The sequence below is a fragment of the Spea bombifrons genome, chromosome 13 (genome assembly GCF_027358695.1).
Source record: "Spea bombifrons isolate aSpeBom1 chromosome 13, aSpeBom1.2.pri, whole genome shotgun sequence".
In the NCBI taxonomy this organism is placed as follows: Eukaryota; Metazoa; Chordata; class Amphibia; order Anura; family Pelobatidae; genus Spea; species Spea bombifrons.
Genome location: NC_071099.1, coordinates 16,784,837 through 16,807,147, shown reverse-complemented (window position 1 = coordinate 16,807,147; position 22,311 = coordinate 16,784,837). Strand labels below are relative to the sequence as shown.

The window sequence follows — 22,311 nt, the reverse complement described above, 5'->3', positions numbered from 1 at the left end:
TTCGTCAGCGAACAGACTAAATGTTTTCTTCTGTTTAAGAACTCCTTTAAAAGCGTGTTGATGGGCGTTGATTAAAAAGCTTTTATCCTTTATGAGCCACCTCTATTACCGTATAAACGTCTATTTTTTTTCTTTTTCATCCAGTAATAAGATTTGTGACACTGCGTAAAAACATCTTACAACAATGCGGGTGGTTAAATCATGATCTAAACACATTTACAGATTTGTTGCAATGATACACATGAGGCTTTACCACACCCGGTGCAAATTAGCATCAAAGGAGAAAAAAAGCCAAAATGTTAACACACCTACTATAAATGTCTTGGGTCTTAATAATGGTGGACATGGACATGGGATATGTCATAAATATTAGTGGTATGGGCAATCAACAACAACAACAACAACAATAATAATAATAATAATAAAAAACCAACAACAACAACAATAATAATAAAAACAACAATCCTACTACTAGTAATAATAATAATAATAAAAACAATAATAATAATAATAATAATAATAATAATAAAAACAACAATACTACTACTACTAATAATAATAATAAAAACAATAATAATAATAATAATAAAAACAACAATACTACTACTACTACTACTAATAATAATAGTTGCTTAAGGTTTAATAAAAAATGTATATAATATATAATATACTACTGTTCAAAAATTTGGGGTCATGTTTATTTTTTTCATTTTATTTTTTGAAGAAAATCTCATTTTGTCTATTAAAATAATAAAATAAAATAAATGCTTCAGAAATAAAACGCAGATGTTGATGATGTTGTAAATTCCCTTTTTATACCTGGAAATGGCCTATTTTCATAGGTGTACAGAGCCCCTTTAACACCCCTGTGTTCCAGCGGCACGATGTGTTCACTAATCCATGTTTAAGCCGAAAAAGTGAATTAATTATTAGAAAACCCTTTTGCAGTTATGTTATATTTATTATATATGTATACATATATAGATGTTTATATACAGTGTGTGTATATTATATATATATATATATATATATATATATATATATTTTTTTTTTTATTATTATTATTTTACTAGATTTTTACTAGACTTATAAAATAATAATATTTTTTTACTTTTTTAAAATTTATGCTAAAAAAGGAAGTTAAACAAATGTAGTTGTCTCACAGTTGAAAGGGAAGAGTTGGTGGTGAATTTTAATTGTTACAAACAATTAAAAAAAAACAAACAAACGTTTTTGATTTTTGACGTATTACTGATAAGTATACTTGTTTTCTGTGATCTGGGTGATGATGAAGATAATGATGGCCATTATTAAAAAGGCTGGGTTTTTTAGCAGGAGAATATTTAATTTTCTATAATTATCTTTTCAAGAGGACATATATAAGCAGCCCTAACATATAATCAATCAGCTGTTTAATGCGCCATTATGTTTTCGGGGAACCCATTAGAGAAAGGAAGGGTGAGGCTTATTAAAGTGTGAAACACTCATTCTTATAATGTTCTATTATCATACTGTACTAGATACATAAATTATCATATATATAAGTACAGAAAAATAAACAAAACATTTCTTACATGGCATCTATTCCTCTGACCCTCTAGGACTTCGCCCTTTTGTCAAAACATTTCTCCACCTTTGAAATATTCTTACCTATTGTACGTTGTTCAATCCATATATCAAAGTATGATCACCTATAAATGCTTTATGCCATTAAGTATCTAGGTTGGTGTCCCTGGGTTAATGGGAAGTGTGTTTCACATCACAAAACACCTTTCTGTTATTACCATAAGTAACTAAACTGCGTTCCTACTGTTTTATTTGAGAACGTTTGATTAGTGGAAGTGTTCCACATTGCCCCAACACACTGTTCAATTAATAAACCTTTATAGTCAGGAACATTTCATCTAACTGGTGTTCATGTATTATGGAGGGCCACCACCAGCAAGCCTAAAATGTGAAGCTCGTAAGATGAAATATGTCTAGAGTTTTATAGATAAACCCCATATCATATGGATTTCCAGACATCGTCCCTCCATCCCGTGGAGCCGCTGCACCATCCCTTGTTTGCAGACAGTGTGGATCATGGGCTGATTGAGAGGTCCTCTGATCTCCTTTCACCAGCCCAAGGAGCTGTAAGATCAAGGAGGGTCTGTGTTGCTCCAATGCAGCTCTTACGTGGCCACCTCTTGATACTCTGAAGTTAGTCTTCATATGGTGGCTTTTTGAGTATGGTAAAAGGGCAGACCTGCCTCCAACCCACCTTCCCACATACAACCCAAACCACAGCAAACTCTCGAAATGATGGTAAGTTTGAAATACCTTCTACCAAGTGCGCACATTCAGTTTTATGCTCACTACCATCTAATGGGCAGATGTCCTTCACTGGACATTCATGATCAGGCCTGTGGAGACCATGCATAGTTACATGGACTGTGACAGCCGAAAATAACCAATCGGCCCATCTTGTTTGCCATTTTTGAATCAATTGTTACTTATAAGATCTTTAGGGTAGCATCCTAAAAAATGTTCATAAATTCCTTTGCAGCGTACAACCTGCCCCAAAAGTCTATTCCAGTTATTTACTACCCTTTATCACAGCTTCACGCCGTCATGAAATCAAGGTCAGAGATCACCAAGAGAAACACTGATTCATGAACTTATCATTACAAAACAATTACTTAAGATCATAGATAATACCCCGTATAACTTGTTTCCTTGGGGATTACCGTAGATTTAAACCATAGGCACTTGAGAGAAGCCACATCACGGCTCTTAAGCTTATCTCACTCATTGTGGTGTTAGTAATTTGAATCCAGTGAAATACCAAGGTGTTTTATAGAAGCTCTTGGAGAAATCATATGGATTCATATTTTGTAGTGGATTATAAAGGATGTTCTAATACATTTTTATAGGACATGTTTTGGATTAAAAACCAACAAAGAACAATATTGATCATCAGCCAAAACAATAGCGTGACAATGAATTAAAAGCCATAATGGTTACACCTTAATGTCATGGGTGTATGTGTGATTGTGTGTGGGACAGTATTCTTAATTGCCCTTATCATGATGATAAATTACCTCTAATATCATTATCAGGTATTGTTTGGCCCTTGGGGTAAATGAACATTTTATCTATCTATTGGTTAATGTGATTCCTAAAAGGAAATCGAAAACACATTCATGTAAAGAATATACGCTGATCTGCCATAATATTGTGTAGGTCCAGGGCAGTGACACCTCATCACCACCATCTTTACTGCTAGGGATATGTCATATGTTGGGGCTCCATCGTTAACTGTCCCCACTTACATCGTGTTAATGGGACGGCCATAGAATGTGATGGCAGATAAGAACCATTTAGATAATCTAGTCTGCCAATTTTTCCCGATGTAGAAACCGAGACCATACTTAGGCCTTGGTCTTGTCCTAAATTCAGCTTTATATCTATCCCATGCGTGTTTAAATTCCCTCGCTATTTTAGTGATCTCTCTTTTAATTGGGCCCATTGAGCAGTGGCAATAAAGCTTGCCTGATTGAGCAGAAGGGCAATTGCCTCGCTGTTATGTGGCAGAGGGGCTGGTGCCCCCTGGACGTGCCACCCTAAACCTAGGCCTAATGGCCCCAGCCAGAATACACCACCACAAACGGTGATTAGAGAAATAATAGTCGTGCTACAATTTGGGCCAAAAAATTTGTTTTTCTTGGATTTAGAGTTTGTTTTTAGACTTTTTTCATAGTATGAATTTTAAAAAAAAATCCAGAAAATTAAAATGCATTTTTTTTTTATCAGAAAATAGCGCACTAACAAAATATAGAAACACCAGAACACTAATTTAAATTGATTTAATCATCAAAATCTGTATTTTTCAGCTACCGTTACTAGGCCTTTATTTATAGGTGGGGGATATATACGCATTAAAAAACCCCCCACAGATTACAATTTAGACACAGATCGCAAAGAATCTGGTGCTGAGAAATTATTTTTTATATTTGTTTATGTCGTTGTTATAACACGGTAGGTTTAACCCCTTAATGACAAAGCCCGTACATATACGGGCTCAAAATGCATTGTTTTCAATGGGTTTAGGGACCGCCCATTGTCCTTAAGGGGTTAATGTAAATATTCATGTTTTTTTAACTTAAAAACCACACAAAGCAACAGAATGCTGCAGCCCGAAGTTTATTGTAAGGAACAATCAGTACCGTAACTGAATAATTGTCTTGACAAAACAGTCCAAAAAACCCATCTTTGTTTATGTCCTATGACATGTGATCACTGTTCATGATCGTTGTGACATCATACAGGTTGTGCTTAGTGGGTCACACTGTTACCTCTTTGTCATCTGGCGTTAATTAAACTACTTCCTCTACAGTGACTAAATTCACGAAACAACACATCGTTGAGTAAGTCTATAAATCTGGAATCGTTTCGTTTACTGCTATAATTAATCACGGCCTATCCTTTTCTGCGGTTTTAGTTCAAAACTCATTAAACTTGTATTAACCCATAATGTACAAAAGCCATTGAGACTCTGTAAAATATGTATGCCTGGCCGTAGTACTATTATGGGCCGTAGTAGCTTCATAATTTCATAATACACAACTTAATCCAAACTGGAAGACCTCGGAGTTCATCCTAGATGGACATCATAGAGGTGTCCAGATGTCAAAGTGCGATCCTGAAATTCTGGAACTCCACCTATGGACTTACCTATGGACTATAAGCTAATACAGTCATAAGGTTCTTGGTTTCTAAAGAAGAAGTCGGCAAAATATATATATTTTGAAAAAAAATTGCAAAAGCCGTCTTTTCCACCCGTTTCCATTGCAAATCCTGGGAAAGCATTGGCGAGCGAGAAAGTGGGTATAGAAACAATATTGTTTCCACTGACTACCCAACATATGCAACGTTTCCTGGAACGTCATAAATGTTGTGAGGTCTCTTGCTGTATATCTATATATTTCCACCCGTTTTCAGACGTGACTACACTTTTCACCTGGCTGTGGTCTAAGGTACCCTTACTGTTATTGGTCGTAGGTCATCCATATAAGAAGAACTCCATCACTTTCATGCTCCTGAAGAGCTGTGGCTAATTAAATGCAGACTTGCTCCATAACGTGAACAACGTCTTCATAATCATAATTCCACTGGTAAGAATATGTCAACTCTACAGATGAACATAGGTAAAAGTGTTCCCCACAAACCGTAGAATGCACCACATACTTTTTACCACCATAATTTTACATTTAAAGCAAGGATCATTTTGGAGAGATAATAATTAAAATTGTTTCTTCCAAAATTTAGTGTGATTAAGTTGTTTCTGGGCTCTTTGTTTAAGAATTCTTAAGTTTCTTGTTGTAGTTTTTTTTTTTGCTTTGTTGTTTTGCTTTTCCGAAGAAAGGTCTCCCCTTATTTACATTCAGTCTCAGGAGTTGGTTCTGGAGTATGTTCTTCTTCTGTTGGTTTAGGATCTAAAAATGTGCAAAACCCAATAATTATAACAGAAAATAAAATAAATAATCTGAGTGTCACACATTTCTTTTCACTAAAGCACAAAAGCAAGAATTTTATACAATGGGAAAATGAAATAACATTTATCTCTTCAACAATTTGACCTTTGGGTCTTATTAATCTCTTTTCCTTTTCAAAGCTAATCACGGCTGGCCAAGTAATAATGTAAGAGACTGAATTAAGTTCCTCCAAGCTTACATTTTGGACCAGTGACCTATTGTCCATGATGCTTCAGCTTGGATCTTCTAGTAACATCTTGGCAATCAGTAATTTCTCAAAGGGCTTGGAGCAAACTCTTTTAGTACTACCTGGGTTTTACTGAACACCTCCCCAAACTCACTGTGTGTCCAGTGCCCAGTAAGAGAAAGACAAAGACCCAAGCGAGATCTCTGATCTCCATAGTTGTGCTATTAACACCATAGAGGACGGTGTAGAGCTCTATTGACTGCAGAAAAAAGAACCGTCCATCTATAAGATACTGAGCTCACGGATATGACATCATATCCTAGCTCCCCGCAATGGTCATGTGGTCATGGAGGGGGTGGTTTGGTAAATGTGCCACTGATAGTACATGACTACATAGGTACCAGATTCAAATTCAAATTTTCTCTCTATTTTTATGGTTTGGTATACTCTTCAAATTATGTTAGCATTGTATAAATAGTAGTAACAATAATTATATATATATATATATATAATTTTTTTGTTATTTTAAGCAAAGGTGTAGCGGTAATAGTGCTGGAACACTAATTTATTCAAGTAAATGTGTTTTTACCTTCTGAGACTGTAGTTATGTTATTTTCGATACGCCTACAAAGGAAGAATCACAAAATATATCAACTAAGAAAAATCTTCACAAAAACCAAACTATTTACCCCGCAGCAGTCTATTTTACAAAATGTATGTCAGGTTTCAGTGATTTGAAGGAATAAAAAGTGCTTATATAATGATAAGGTTATTTAGACATTATTATCTTTATAGTGTGTATAGAATGTTCTCCAACTCTTGCTGTGATAAATAATTGTGTGCTTCAGATATAAACACACTATCTCAAAATAATTAAGATATTTCAAATCCTTTTTTTGGTGTTTCAAATAAGAAAGGGTCTCAGTTAAGTCTGTCCCTCAAGCCTATGCTAGATGTTTTACGCACTTGGTGTCATGTCCCTCCAGTAGACCCTTGTAGGTGGCAATCTCCTTCTCTATGTGGGTCTTCTCGTCCATGAGTCGTCGGTATTCAGAGTTTTGCCGTTCCATTTCAGATCGGATGCGTTTCAATTCAGCTTCCACATTGTCGATCATTCCCTGAAGAAGGTTGAGCTGAGAGCTGTAGGTGGATTGTGTCTCCTCCAAAGTGCTCTCCAGAGTTGCTTTCTGCATTTGGATAGACATTACAAGAGAGGAGGAAAAAAATAAAACAAAACGAGATATATTATTAAAATAAAGGAGAAAATGCACGTCTTTTGATAGGAGAAAGGTCCAAATTTTCATTTGAAATCAGTTTTTTCCTCACTTTCTCTCCCTCTATCTCACTCTTTTCCTACCTTCTACAATAACCTCTTCCCTGTCTGCATTCTTCTGTCCTCTTCAGCACTTTTCAGTGTGCTTGCTCATCACAGCAGAGCCTCAGAGCCACCACAGGGACAACTTCTTCCCTCATTCCAACTTCTTCCCCCAATAGGGGGAATTGGGAGAAGAGGTGGTCCCCAATGGTATGCGCAGAGGCCCCACACACTCATCCAAATACTTCTGCAACAGGACAGAGCCTCTGCACCCACCACGGGTACAACCTTTTCCCTGTTCCTCCTGTATTTGTTGTCTGAAAACAAATGGACCACAAACCAAAAATGTTTGGTCAGCGTGTCTAGTGGCTATTCATCTGCCTAAAAACATTTGGTGCAACTCTTAGTGATGCCTTTCTATCTTTCTTGTGTACATTTTGTTCATGTAATGCTTCCTCTTCTTCCCTTCTTTTCTGGAGACCTCCACTACAAATATGAGCATTTTTTGCAACGACATGAATTACAAGTCTAATCACTGTTTTTTTGTTTTTTTTTTGTTTGTTTGTTTACCATGCTCAGCTGACTTTGCAACTCGATTTCCAGGGTCTGTATACGGCGCTTCAAGTCAATGACGTCCATTTGTACTGATTGAAGTTGTTCGGCACCAGATGCCACTTCACGATTCAGCTCTTCACTCTTCAAGATAAAGGAATATGTTCAAAGGAGTGATAATTCTAACAGAAACAGCAAGTTTAGTTATCCGATATCTGCTCATGGCATAGGTTAATATTTGAAATATCTTCTCCTGTCCTGGTATGTCTTACGAGTGTTCATGTTACTGGAAATTTGGTATCCTTCCTTTATCAGGACTGTATATATAATATTTATTTTACTGCCGCTAACAGAAATAAGATATTCCATCGGTGGAATGTTAGAGAGTTACGAAGAGAACTTAGTTACCCTTGCAAGGAACATACTCTCGACTTCCTTTAGATTTCTCTCCATTAGGTTTTCATATTGTTGTCTTATTTCCGACAAAGTTGTGTTTAGGTCCCTTGATGGGGCGGCATTCACTTCTACGTTGACCCTCTGTCCCAGCTGGGCTTTTAAATTGTTCACCTCCTTTCATAAGAAAGAAAAAAATAAGATATACCTTTAATATCCATTAATATCCATATCTCCATATCTATATAATCTGTTTTAATGATAAGTCACCTCTTCATGGTTCTTTTTCATTTCCTGATGCTCTTCTTGCAGGTTTTGGACCTGGGCCTCTAGGTCACTTGTCTCTATCTTCAATCCCCCCAAGGCTCGACGCAGACCATTCACATCTTCCTCGACATTGGCCTTTAGCTTCAACTCAATCTCGTACCTTTAGAAAGGGGAAGATATCATGGTGATGGAACGGCTGATTACTTAACAATACTAACCTATACTTTTAATTCTCTCTTCAAATGTAACTTACTTGTTTCTAAAATCATCCAACGCCCACTTAGCATTGTCTATATGAAGAGCAATATTAGCGTTTCCAGTGGTAGATGTTGCAATCTATAAAAACGATGACAAGCAAATAAGGGGTCTGTTACTTTGCCACTCAGGAATCTCATTATATTAACATTGGTTATCACCATCTCGTTAAGTACCATGGGTTTATCAAGAATAGGTAAATGCATTCACATGTTTTAATTATCATTCTCATTAGACTTAATGCCAGTAGCACATATTGGTTTCTAGACGTAAATCTACGTCGTGGCACAATATGAGCTGCAAGTCTTCTGTTATAATCTTAAATATCTGCAAAACATAGTAAGCTTACAAGCCCATTGTCCTGGCATGATACTACTCTGATTTACAATACCCATGTGCAAATAGTCCCTTAATTATTTTACCTGAGCCTGGAGTTCCTGTATAGTTGAGAAGTATTGGCTGGTGTCAGGGAGGGAGCTAGGCTGATTGCTTGCAGTCCAATCACGTATGTTCTTGTCCAGCTCGGCATTTGCTTGTTCCAGTGAGTGAACCTTCTCCAGGTAGGACGCCAATCGGTCATTCAGAATCTGCATGGTTTCCTTCTCGTTAATACTAAGTAGGCCATGGCTCATCCAGTCATCTTGACCTTTTCTCCGACTTTCATGTTTCTGAGTGCTATGTACATTTCCCACTCCAGGTAGATGGCCTAACGATGTAAGATTTTGTTCCTTGTGTCCTGATCCAACATGAGCACTTGATGATCTGAAATGTCGAAAACGTGACATATAGGGTACTCCATTGCGGGTAATATGTGAAGTATTACGATGAGCGTTAGGATGTCCAACAACATCAGCCATGTGGCATCGTCTGTGGCGGCTTCTGTGTAATGCCCCATTAGAAATATGGCTTACTTCATGGTGATATGTATCATAATCTCCTTTATGGGCTTTATGGATTCTACCATGATTGGAAACCATAGAATCACCACATGTGGATACATGAGATGCAAACGAAGAGAACACATGCCTGACATTCTGTCTCATGGTGTTAGTGTTCATGGCAGGAGATCAAACCGCAAGAATGGTGTCTGGTCGCAAAAGGGAAATACGAGACTTCTCTTAAACGGAGTCCTTTTATATGAAGTAGAGAGGTGTAGGAAGCCAAGCAATGTTTACAGAAACTTTACAGGCATCTAATTCATATTTTCATTGGCAGCCTTTTAAGAAAATTGGGCTTCAACCATGAAGTGGTTGGTCATGATGTCTAAAACACCTCTTACAGAAAGGTGGAGAAGTTTGCATAAACATTTATTAAGCTGACACTTTTAAAGCTTCTGGGTTGAGCCAGCATCAGAAGACCATTAATGTGAGTCTAATTAAATACGTTCATCAAGACTGATCTCCAGGTATATTTCTCATTGAGCGGAGGGATGTTGGTGGCTCTTTGATGCATTACTCATTGTAACACGCACTACTCTAGTTTAACCTTTGTGGGTTAATGTAGATGTACGTTTTTTGGGGGGAAAAACATTGAATCTCTGTCTCCTCAAACTGTCAATGTTACTTCTGGGAATAATTTGGGTTGTTTATTATATATGGTCTACTTTAGAGTAGTTTTTATATATATATTTTTCCATGAACCATCCTTTATTTTCATTAACAGCCATCATACATGCGGCTAAACAAAGGCTGGTAACTTTTTATGTAAGAGCATGTGATCATAAACGATGGATCATCAATATAAAATGATGATAACTATTTATATTTCTTTTGATTCATAAGCCTTACTAATTCATTGCAGGTCTGAGCAGTGGAATAGGACTTTTTTTGCATATAAAAGGTAAGAAACCTTGATCATTGGAACGGACTCATCTTGAAGGATTTGGTTGACTGGCTTTGGAAGTTGTCCATCCATAGAATGCAGCTATGGGACTTGAGCACAGAGATAATGATGTCAGGATGACTTAGTGTGTGAATAATTCACAATTAACATATGAGTTACTGTGTTTATATAAGTGAATAAGGATGTTAAGTAAATACAAATAAACAATAAAAAAAAAATCCACGTGTGATATCGATTTTATTTTTCCTATGGTCTTCTTCTCCTACATCTAATCCTCAGCCCTGCCTTTCCTTCTATGCCATCAAACCCATTTGGGTCAGTACCCTGCCAGGTGGGTGATAATTGTACTATATGTCACATTTCTGGAGATGGGGTGCCTCTGTTTCCTCTGGCTGTTTTTTCTGAAATTAAAATAAAAATTTGGAACACCTGGCAGAAGTCAAGCTTGTAGTATATTAGGACTATTATGTAAAGCCACCTATAGCTTGAGCTTTTTTGTTTGTCAATTGGTTTAACTGTTAGCCTCATGGGTCTCAGGTCCAGCATTATTTGATCAATTTCTTGTCCTCAAAGGCTGCTTCAACCAATCAACAACAATCAGCAATGTAACACCAGGTGGAGGGTAACATAATGGAGAGGAGTAATCATGTAGTCCCTGAGAACATAATGTTAAGACACCTTTGTCCAAGGTATAGACATCAGATGTTTTTTATATGTATATATTCCTTTTTGGTAAACTATTAACACGATTATACGTGTTTTTAATGCATAGAAGTATGTGTCATATTGGGTAACAAATGGGAGTAAATAAATATAAAAAATAATGTCAGGATTTTCATAGAGTAACATTTACTTTAGGTGCCGATAGTACTTTATATGTGTTTTTTTATATAGATCAGATGTTTTACTAACACATACATTTAATCCTATGTTACATATACTTGTATCTATTTTTTTTCAATATATTGATTGTGTTGTTAAGAATCTATTCAAATGATGAACGTTCTAGAAATATAATGGTTGTTTGGATTTTTACAACATTACTCAGAATATATATTGTTTTGTATATTGTTATTGTTTCTTATATCACTGTATTTGCATTTCGGTGTTATTCATCATTAACATTTCTAGTTACCTGTCTTTGGTTATATTGATTATTGTTCCTTTTATCCTTATTGAATAATGACTTAATTAGTTCATGGGAATTCATATTCTTATTGGTTAATACCGTATTTGCTTGATTATAAGACGACTCCCCAGAATATGAATATTAATTTAGGAAAAAAGAAAAAGCCTGAATATAGGACTACCCTATAAGAAAAAAAGTTTTACCAGTAAATATGAATTCAGATGTAAACTATTTCATATTAAATAAAAACTATGATTGAGGAAAATGCATTTTTTGTTTTTGTTTCCTTTTGTTTGCCAACCTGCCCCCAATTATGCACATCTGCCCCCCAGATGTGCTGTATACCCCCTTATATGCCACTCTGCCCCCAGAAATGCCTTATACCCCCTATATGCCACTCTGCCCCATATATGCCTTATACCCCCTATATGACAATCTGCCTTCCTGATGTTCCTTTTAGCCCCCTATATGCCAGTCTGCCTTCCTTATATTCATTTTAACCCCTATATCCCGCTCTGCCTCTCGAAAGCCCTTATACCCCCCATATACCACTCTTACCCTCCCCAACTTACCAGTGCTTCCTTAGACTTCTCCCCGTGCTTCAGATTCCTTGGTGTGTAGTGGTGGCAGCCGGCGAATGTCTGCGAGATGAGCACAGACTACCTCCACTACTGCTGTCGGCACTTCCGCCACCGGAAGGCCATGTGATGCCGGCACTCCGTCATAGAAGCCCCGGCAGCAGCGGAGCTTCGCACAGACCTCCACCGGCTGCCAGAGAGGAAGATCCAGGTCCCCTGCAGCGCTGCGGGGGATCTAGATCTTGTAGTTAGACCTCTCTGCTCTGAAAAAACCTTGTCTTATAATCGAGCAAATACGGTAAGAATTTGTATTGTTTGTATTGTTTCTGTTTAACCCTTCCAAATGTTTTCTTGTCGTTCATTTAGAATATTTTGATGGTTTTTAAATTTGGCTCATTCAAATTGCTGATGCTTTTCTGTATGTTCATGATTTCTTTTTCAATAAAAATGGTTTTCTTTATCTAAAAGTGAATCCTTATTATTGTGCAAGGCTATAACTTTAAATCAATACACGTAGAAGAATTTGGTTGATAATTTAGGTTTAACACAAATCACATAACCCTTGACAATATACAAAAGCGTACACAGTTTCATGGTACACCACACAGAAAAGATTTTATTCGAGAAATTGAGAAAACATTTTAGAACATAAAGTGATTAATTATAACACAATAAGAATATATATAGGTATACATTAAACAATATATATTGACATCGCAGTCCAGAAACCATCATTATTTGTGATACAAGTTTGTGAGCCCACACAATTATGACAGAAAAGCAGTTTTGTGCTTCACGGTCACTAGCCGTGTAATCTCTCCTTGGCCAATTAGGCCTAAGGTAGCAGGCCTTCTGCCACAAAGCAGTGGAGCAGTTAACCCTCTTGGGTGACCATGCAACCCAACTGGCCCATTTGCACTAAGAAGGCTGTACTGAGCTAGAACAGCATCCATAGTATGGTGTGTCCAGCTCACCTTATATGGAGCACTGGGATATGACATCATTTCCCAGGGCTCAGCAGTGCGGACAGCAGACGCGGAGAAGAGCGCCGCCCTATGGCAGCAGCGAAAACACTACTCGTGGTCACTTTAGTATCACTGTGGCTGCATTTCATAGGGTTGTATTGTCACTTATTTTAACAGGTGTTCATGTCTATTGACTTTTTGAAGCTCTCGCTCTCTGCCTATAATCCATAGGACTTTAGAAGCAACGCTTCATATTCTCAGCTTGCTCTCATGCATTTAGTCCTCTAACCACACTTTACTTTTTTAATTTTCACTTCTGAAAATGCAAGTAGCTGATGTGGCAGATTTTTATCTTCTTACTCACAATTAATATTGGTGTAAAATTCACACTTGATTGCTCTGGCTGCCCACTTCCTGTAAAACAAGGGTGCAGCCATTTTGCTTTTATTAATCATGCCTTGCTATGAAGAAGATGACTCAGGAGCAGAGCTCTGAGTTCCCAAGTGGACTCTTTAAATGGCCCATGGCCGAGCTCACCTTCCATTATGGCCAAACATGGACCTTTTAGGCGTAGCTCTGAGCACAGCTATACCACGCAGGACATCAGGAATTTTACATAGTAGCATGGGGATTTATATATGAATAAGAGCCCAAGTTAGCGAAGTCTTTCTGTGTCTGGCTTTATTTGTATACCTGGGAACTTCCTGGAGATTTCCCTCTTCTGGGGGAGTGACTTCAAAAAGGGGCAGGGCTGGACACAAAGGAAGAGGGCGGTGGCATGTCCAAATACCGCCTCCCTACCTACAGAGAAAGGAAACTGACCCAGAGACCCAGAGAAGCAACACTTCATCAGGAGACTGTGGGTCAAACCCTGACAATTCATCTAATATTGAACCTCAGGTTGGAATTAAAGGGACAGTATCTATGAGAAAAAATTTCAAAAGTGTTTCCCTTTTAATTCAATCCACCCAATTGTTTTATGTTTCTGTTTCCTTATGTAACTTGTAACCGAGTCTACTCTGAAGTTCTGTATACAAAGTACATAGTTATGGAAATATTGCTATTTCCAGCCCCCTAATATCTTTATTAAGATAAATCCCAATTTGTCTTCCGATGTACAACCTGCAGGAGTCAAATCACTAGACAACCTGAACATATTTCACCCGTGAGTGCATTACCCACCAGCCATCACTTTCATCGCTTGCAATCTGCCATGTTAAAACAAACAATGCTTACTACTAATACAGATAAAAGAAAAAACAAGAACAGAGAAACGTGTCACCAAAGGTCAGCAGGGATCCTTATTTGCTGGGGTTTGAGCGAAGAACGGCTATTCAACACATTTTATAACATGATGTTGCCCCAGAAGAATAACGCCGCTCTAACGTTTGGTGTAGTGAGCGTATCCTTCCGCATAATACCCTGCAGTTTGGTGAGACCCTAGGCAGAAAAGACATTACTGGTGGTTATTACAGTGTATACACCGTGTGTCGTGTTAGCATGAGTGTGCCAGCAGAGGTGTTAGCATGATGTCAGGGGTGAGCCTAAAGTTAGTGGCCCCTGAAAGAGGCAAATAGAGGGTGAGAAACAGTGTGTGTGTATAGGTGTAAGTGTGTTTTTGGGCTGAGAGTGATCACGGCCATACGTTGCTCATCTGTCCAGAAATTGAAGATTATTATTTATTATTATTAGTAGTATTATTGTTATTTTTTCAGTATCTAAAGTTTAGCAATGCCCCCTGTACTGCAAAAAATATTAATATTGCAAGGTATACTTAAAGCTATATTATCCACTTAATTGAAGAGGCAAGATTTAGTGCAAAGTGTAAATTGTGTATTTTCCACCTACCATGTTGTTCTCCAGTGGAATGATGTCCAGTAACACTGAAGAGCACAAAACAAATGGGGATTAGTAAACACTTCTATCACTGAAGCATCCTCTTTTAGGTAAAACATCATAGTTATAGTTACTTAATATGTTGTTTCCAAAGTTAAACATTGCTCTGCTTACTGAATGTCATGCCCATCCAACAGGCGTTTGTAGGTGGCGATTTCCAACTCCAGGTGGGTCTTCTGGTCCATGAGCTTCTTGTACTCATGGATCTGTCGCTCCAGATCAGATCGGATCTGTGCCAGCTCCGACTCTGCGTTGTTGATCACACTCTGTAGTCCTTTGAGTTTAGAACCAAAAGTGGTTTCTACTTCCTCCAAGGTACCCATCAGAGCGGAATTCTACAATGGAAGCCGTGAAGTTCATAAGGAGGAATGAACAGTTGGCAGAAGTGACAATGGAGTTAATGAAGCATACATTACTTAGGTGTAAAGGCCTATGTCCTAGTTCTCATCTATGTAGTAACCTAAAGAGAACTGTGTGTGAATTACAGATAGATCTGTAGATTTGAATTTTCATTGACCTGTTTTGAAGGACTTATAAGTTATCACATAATTTTTATCTTCTATAAAAATCCAACTAAAGTCGTTCTATGTTTTCTTGGAACCTAATTAGATGTTAAATGTAGAACCCTTGTAAATGTATTTCAGATGGAGGAATGTTTCTTACCAGTGTTATCTCACTGTCTAGCTCAATCTCCAGAGCCTGCATACAACGCTTCATCTCAATCAGCTCGGTTTCAATGGACTGCAGCTGGTCAGATCCCGAGGCCACCTCGCGGCTCAGCTCGGCACTCTACAAGATCAGGAGAGAAATACAAATACAGTATCACTGTTATGACAACTTCTAAGACCAACTTGACCCCTCTGGGCCTACACACAAACCAATCCATTATTAAAACTACAACCCTATTGAATTCCCTCACTATGTTAGCATCTACTCTTTAGCCGCAAGAATATTCGGGGACTACAACCTGTTTTCAGAAGGGGCACTTTCTCTTTAACAGAAAACTAACAATAGAACGTATGAATGGAATGTGTTACCCTTTCCAGGAACATTTCCTCAGCCTCTTTCAAGTTCTTCTCCATGAGGTTTTCATATTCATCTCGTATTTCAGACAAGGCAACATTCAGGTCAATGGATGGGGCGGCATTGAGTTCCACATTGACTCTGGCACCCAGCTGAGTGAGCAGGTAGTTTATTTCCTGCAGTGACAAATCCAAGGCATTTTGGACCTTGACATCTTTTTTTTTTCTTATCAAATAATAAATACAGGTAGAAAAAAAATCTGATGTTCAATCATTACCTCCTCACTGTTCATCTTAAGCTCCTGTTTTTCTTCTTCAAGACTCTGGACCTGTGTTTCCAGTTCCCCTGTCTCGCCATTCAACGTTTGTAAGACCATGCTCAAATTATGCATATCCATTGCTGTACCGTTACTTAGCTGGAGCTCTATCTCGTGCCTTTGGCAGACAAAGATAAATAGAAGAATAGTGTAATATAATATAAATAGTGTCCTAGCTCTCCACAGTTTGATAATGCATAGCGAAACTGGTGAAAGGTAACCTTAACACGTAAAATCACACATTGATGGACTTTGTTTCCTAATTTATCTGTTGGTTGATGATTTTAAGTGTTTGTCTATGGAGACTAAACAGCAGATGTTACTAATTACATCAGTATTTATGAAGCCTCGCTAAAGTCACATGAATCTTGTATCATCACATGTTTCACAGAGACACAATTGAATGTTACATTTGCCTTTGTTGGAAGTTGTGATCTTTTGTTTTGCTGTTTATGGCTGTTTGCTGTTTAATGTCCTATTGCATTAATTTTAGTTGAGTTGTGTGCTGTATCTAAAATATAAATATTTTTGATGTGGGAACTTACTTGCTCCTATAGTCATCAGCAGCCAGCTTTGCATTGTTCATTGATAAGACTATATTGGAATTGTCCATTGCCAATGCAGACATCTGTAAAAACAAAAACACTCTGTTTTAAATATGTTTCTAGACATTAGCAAATATATATTTAGTGAATTGCACATCCATTCTGCACTATAAAGTTCAAGCAGAATCTTGTTTGAAACTGCCAGAAATGCACAAATTAATAAAAAAATGTCATAATCACCCCTACTGTGATCTTATTTTGCTTCCGTTAATTTTAAAAAATATATATTTGTTTACCTGGCTCTGAAGATCCTCAATGATTCTGAAGTAATGAGTGCCATCAGGAGGTGTCTTGGGGGGATTGTTTTTATACCAATCAGAAATATTCCTTTCAAATTTAGCATTTTCTTGCTCTAGTGTGCGAACTTTACCCAGGTAAGATGATAGTCGCTCATTCAATAGCTGCATTATTTGTTTTTCATTGGCACCCAACAGACCATCGCTCTTCCAGCTACCATGGCCTGTAGAGCTGTTGAACTTACTTTCATGACCATGGGAGAATTCAACTTTCTTTCCATGATTAAAAGAGGATTGTTTGGGGGAACTGATCTCTTTGCTGGGAGCTTTTTGTTTGTCTTCATGGTGGAATTTGTGATGGTCACCATGATTGGATATTTGGTGGCCTCCATGATGAGATTTGTGGTGGTGTTCATGATGGGATATTTGGTGGCCTTCATGAGGAGTCATGTGGTGGCCTGCATGATGAGCCATGTGGCGGTCTTCATAATGGGATATTTTGTGACCTCCATGATGAGATATTTGGTTGGCTCGTTGATGAGCCTTGTGGTAGTCTTCATGATTGGACATTTGGTGGCCTCCATAATGAGACATGTGGTGGCCTCCATGATGATCCATGTGGTGGCTCCCTTTATTTGTCGTGTGGTGGATCCCTTTATGGGAAGCTTGATGGCCTTCATAATGCATATGATGACCTCCATGATGGGACATATGTTGATCTTCATGATTGGAAGCTTGATGGTGTTCATGATGAGACATGTGGTGTCCATAGTGAGATATTTTATGGCCTCCATTGTGAAAGATATAATGGCCTTTCTGATGGGACACTTGGTGGCTTCCACGATGTGGCATTTGCTTTCCCCCATAATTGGACTTTTGTTGGCCTCTATGATGAGACATGTGGTGACCTTCATGATGATCAGCTTGGTGGCCTCCAAAATTAGACATGAGGTGGTGCTCATGATGAGAGGCGTTGTGGTCTTCATGACGTGGCATGTGGTGGCCTTCATGATGTGACACATGATTACCTTTATACTGGGACACTTGCTGGCTTTCATGATGGGAATCAAGGTGGCCTCCATGATGTGACACTTGGTGGCTTCCATGAGGTAACATGTGGGAGCGTCCAAGATAAGATGTCTGGGAACCTTCATTATGTGATGTAGGAAAAGCTCCATGTCCCACAATCTGCGAGTCTTCATGCTTTGATATATTGGAGTCTTCATTTGTGGACGTGTGCTGAACCCTATGATGAGACATGTGGGAGCCTGCATCCTGGGAAATGTCATGGCTCGAACTGTCCTCATCATGGCTGCCTCCATCAGGAGATCCAGCTGAAGAGTAGCTCTGCTGTTTAATGTTGTGGCTCATGGTGTTTTTCCAGCCGAATCCCTTAGTAACCACAATTATTTGTGCAGCTTGATGCACAAGTCAAATATGAATGTTTTTTTGCAGAGCTTCCCCTATATATAAAGTAAAGTGGGAGTAGTACGTTCTGTTACATTTATGGGGATTTCAAAGGCTTCGGATATCCGTCCTGTTTTTCATAGGTTTTCCTCAAGTTAAGCTCTCATAATAAAATCTATGTAACTTAAAATTTAATAGTGATCTACAAAAGAGAAAAAGCTACAATTATTTCATTATAATGGCCAACACCAGCAGAGAGCATCCTATTCCTATAAACATACAGACCATGACTTCTCAAAACAGCCAATGGGAGTAGTTTTATTTTGCTTGTTCACAATTTACAACTGCTTGTGTACAGATGATGCCAGGTCAAGGGACTCACCGTCCTTTGATATTTGACTTTGGGAGTCATTCCGCTCATCAGTTTTATTAATGGCTAAAATAAATAAAATTATTGTTCCACGAAGCATAATTCCAAGAAATTAATTGACTGTTCCATGACTATTATGACTACTCAGTCCATTGTAGCTGAAGGCTCTCTCCGGCTATATTCTCCAGTAAGGGGGCAGAGTGGATTTTATGTGCTTGGAACATGCAGATTATAGGGTCATTTGATAAGACTTGATAGATACATATATTTTATTCCACAAAATGCATATAGACCTATACTATCCTAATAAAACTACAGAATATGTAAAAATCCATAAAGACTTAAGTAGAATCATATACGATATCAACAGAAATAAAATTATATGTACATAATAAAAAAAATATGTATAAAAATGTTAGGTGATTATGAAAAATAAAAAAGCTTGGGATGAAAAGAAAAGAGAAACACAAAGAATGTAATATATATAAAAACATGGTTATAATGAATGAATATATAACATAATTATAAAAAAACATAATTATAAAAAAATTGAATTAGTCAAAATCTTTATAAAGACCTACAGGTGCTAGTGTTTTAGTATAGGCATTTCATTTCCGCTTTTCCTATCGGTTTCAGAAAATCCCCTCCTCTCCAGTTTCTAAAAATGTGTTAGAAATTGTTAGAATAGCTAGAAATTGTAGTTTACTAGCATCTCCCTCATGTGCTTCCGCAAAATGTGCTGACACACTGTGCTTTATGCACTTTTTGTTGATATTTCTAATGTGGTCTTCAATTCTTTTATGAAGTGGCCTTATGGTCCTACCTACATATTGTTGACCGCATGGGCACATCAGAAGATATACAACATTTTTGGGTTTGCAGGTGATGGGTTGTTTTACTTTCTAATTTCTTTGTGTTGGTTGAATAGAAGGAGACTGTTTTATTCTCCATACCATTTTTATTTGTTTTTCTACAAGGTAGGCACATGCCGCACCTGTAGAATCCATTATTAAGACCAAATGTGTTCCTACTATTCTTCTGCTCTCCTCCATAGCTTTTCATTAATGACATTTTTAGATTTGGGCCTCCCCTGAAGGTAACTAGAGTTTTTTTTATAAAATACTCTTCAAGTCATTATCTTGTAAAAGGAAATGCCAATTTCTATTTAAGCTTATTTTTATCAATTTATGGCCCTTGTTATAATCTGTGACCAAGGCTATGCTTCGTTATTCTTATTCTTGTGTTGTAACAGGGCCTCCCTATCTATTTCCTTGGCTTCCTTAAAAGCTTTTTCTAGAATATCTTCTGGATAGTTTTTATCGCTAAAATCATCCCTTAATTTATTCATCTATATTTCACAAACTTTATCATCACTACAGTTTCTCTTCGTTCTATATAGCTGTTCTTTTGGGACATTTTGAAGCCATAATGGGTAATGACCGCTACTATGGTGGCAATAGCTATTTACATCCAAAGGCTTAAAGTATGTTTTCGTTTTAATTTCCCCATTTTCTGTATATAAATAGTGAGATCCAAAATATTAATTTCCTCTAGGCTATAAATGGACATGAGTTTCACATTCCAGGTATTATCGTTAAGGTACATTAGGAACTCCTCCAAAGATTTATCGGAGCCTTGCAAAACAATTAAACTGTCGTCGATATACCTTTTATAGGACACCAGGTTTGTGTATAAAAAGTGGGTGTTCTAGGATGTAAATTGTTTAGATATTCATATTTTGAATCTCTTAAAATACCTTCTGTTTATCCCTTTACCAGGAAGTGTGACAATTTGGATTATAGGGTCTCCAGATAATTGTGTGTGAATTTGGTCTAATCCCCATCCCATAGTTTTGAGATCACTGATTCCTTTCCGTATAGAAACACAATAGTATAGAACTTGCACAACACAGCAAACTTTAATAGATATTGGGAAAAAAAACAACAGAACAGAGGAGAAAGTATTGACATTTGAGTACATGACATATCTTTATATATGATACAGCTTTAATTGATCGGTTTGTGAGTCTGACATAAATAAACAGAAAAGTTTTAATAAAGTGTTTGTAAAGCAACATTTCAATCCAAGATCCATCTTTAAATGTGAGCCTCAAAAGCTCTTATTGTGAGCCCGGCCTCATCACATACATATCACAGTTGTGGGTTACTTCTTCACTTTAAATGACAGGCTTCAGTTCCCTTTTCTGGGTCATTGAAGAAGCCTTTGTCTACGTGGTACTAAGCATTTACATACCGTCAGTGGTGTACAGCCGTCTTGACCAACTAGGCCCAAGGCTGCAATTCTAAGGGGCAGCCGACCCAGCTAGCAGATCGCTCCTTTGGGGGGATCTAGCTCATTACCACGCCACTGCTCCATTGATTGGTTGGGAAAATTAGATCTCCTTTATAACAGTCCCATATACATTTACATTATGGAGCCTCCATAGCAAACTCACTTGTCGTCCTACATCTTTAAAATGCACTTCTCCTGTACACGGCACATCCCGGTAATCTACATAGAGGACAGGAGCTGTGTAGAGAAGTGGCAGGGGCAGCTGGTAGTGCGGCCCTTGGTCAGGCTTTGACCGGTGCTTATTCAAGATACACCACTGCGTACTGTATGTATATATAAATATATATATATAAATATATATGCTACCACTAGAAGGAAAAACAATAATGGCAAATGATGAATTGTGGGAGAAAATGAACATTCTAAATTACATACTTAATCGGAATCTGTAACATGGGCCTTGGCATGTCTGCAGGGCAACAATGTAATGATGGTTAACAGAACAACAGGGGTGGTTGGCTTGTAGCTGATTTGAAACCATTATGAAGATCCTCTACCAAAATCAGGCACACAGAAGATAGGTACGGATCCAGTGGCTTTGTTTGGATAATGTAGAAGAGCTGTCTGATTGTTCCCCCCTGCTTGCACACAATACTCATGTTTAATTCCTTCAATATACTGGTCCATCTTTAAAATTAACGGGGCCCAGAGCAAGACCACACGTCTTCAGTAGTCTTGCCAAGCTCTTGATGTACCCCATGACAGTATCCCTTCGTATTCTCTGACCCTACCTCAATCACCCTTGAGACCTTCAGGCTTTAGGGAGATGAGGAAGGTGCCTTTGTTTCAGTAATGTCTTTGTTTAAGTAATGTAATTTGTCATTGGAAACGTCCCACTTCAGGCAATGAATGTCTTCTCTCCATCATGCCTTATGTCCATGTTTGTTTCTGTGGTTAAGACAATAATAAAACATGTTTCCTCCTTACCAAAAGTGAATGTAAGCCCAAAATCCATGAGCATTTATCACATGCTGTCTACCATTAATGCTGAGTTATATTGAAAAAAAAAGTACTGAATTATTGTGCCAAAAATGACAATTATGAGAGAGTCATTACGTGGCGGAATCTGCATTGTGCTGTACGTAGAACCTTCATCTGCCCCCTAATATT

The 22,311-nt window shown here is 37.7% G+C and overlaps 2 protein-coding genes across 2 annotated transcripts; both read right to left on the bottom strand.

The window, feature by feature from the left end:
* Nucleotides 1-6,644: 6,644 nt before the first annotated feature.
* Nucleotides 6,645-9,339, bottom strand: LOC128470919 (keratin, type I cuticular Ha5-like). The gene is made up of 6 exons (XM_053452773.1): nt 8,905-9,339; nt 8,481-8,563; nt 8,231-8,387; nt 7,976-8,137; nt 7,586-7,711; nt 6,645-6,887 (listed from the first exon to the last, which is right to left on the bottom strand). Exons 1-6 carry the CDS (start codon nt 9,337-9,339, stop codon nt 6,645-6,647), a joined length of 1,206 nt encoding a protein of 401 aa, XP_053308748.1.
* A 5,009-nt stretch (nt 9,340-14,348) lies between these two features.
* LOC128470918 (keratin, type I cytoskeletal 19-like) lies at nt 14,349-17,522 on the bottom strand. The gene is made up of 8 exons (XM_053452772.1): nt 17,073-17,522; nt 16,777-16,859; nt 16,193-16,349; nt 15,930-16,091; nt 15,556-15,681; nt 15,007-15,227; nt 14,845-14,879; nt 14,349-14,436 (listed from the first exon to the last, which is right to left on the bottom strand). Exons 1-8 carry the CDS (start codon nt 17,520-17,522, stop codon nt 14,378-14,380), a joined length of 1,293 nt encoding a protein of 430 aa, XP_053308747.1. The 3' UTR covers nt 14,349-14,377.
* Nucleotides 17,523-22,311: the final 4,789 nt, after the last annotated feature.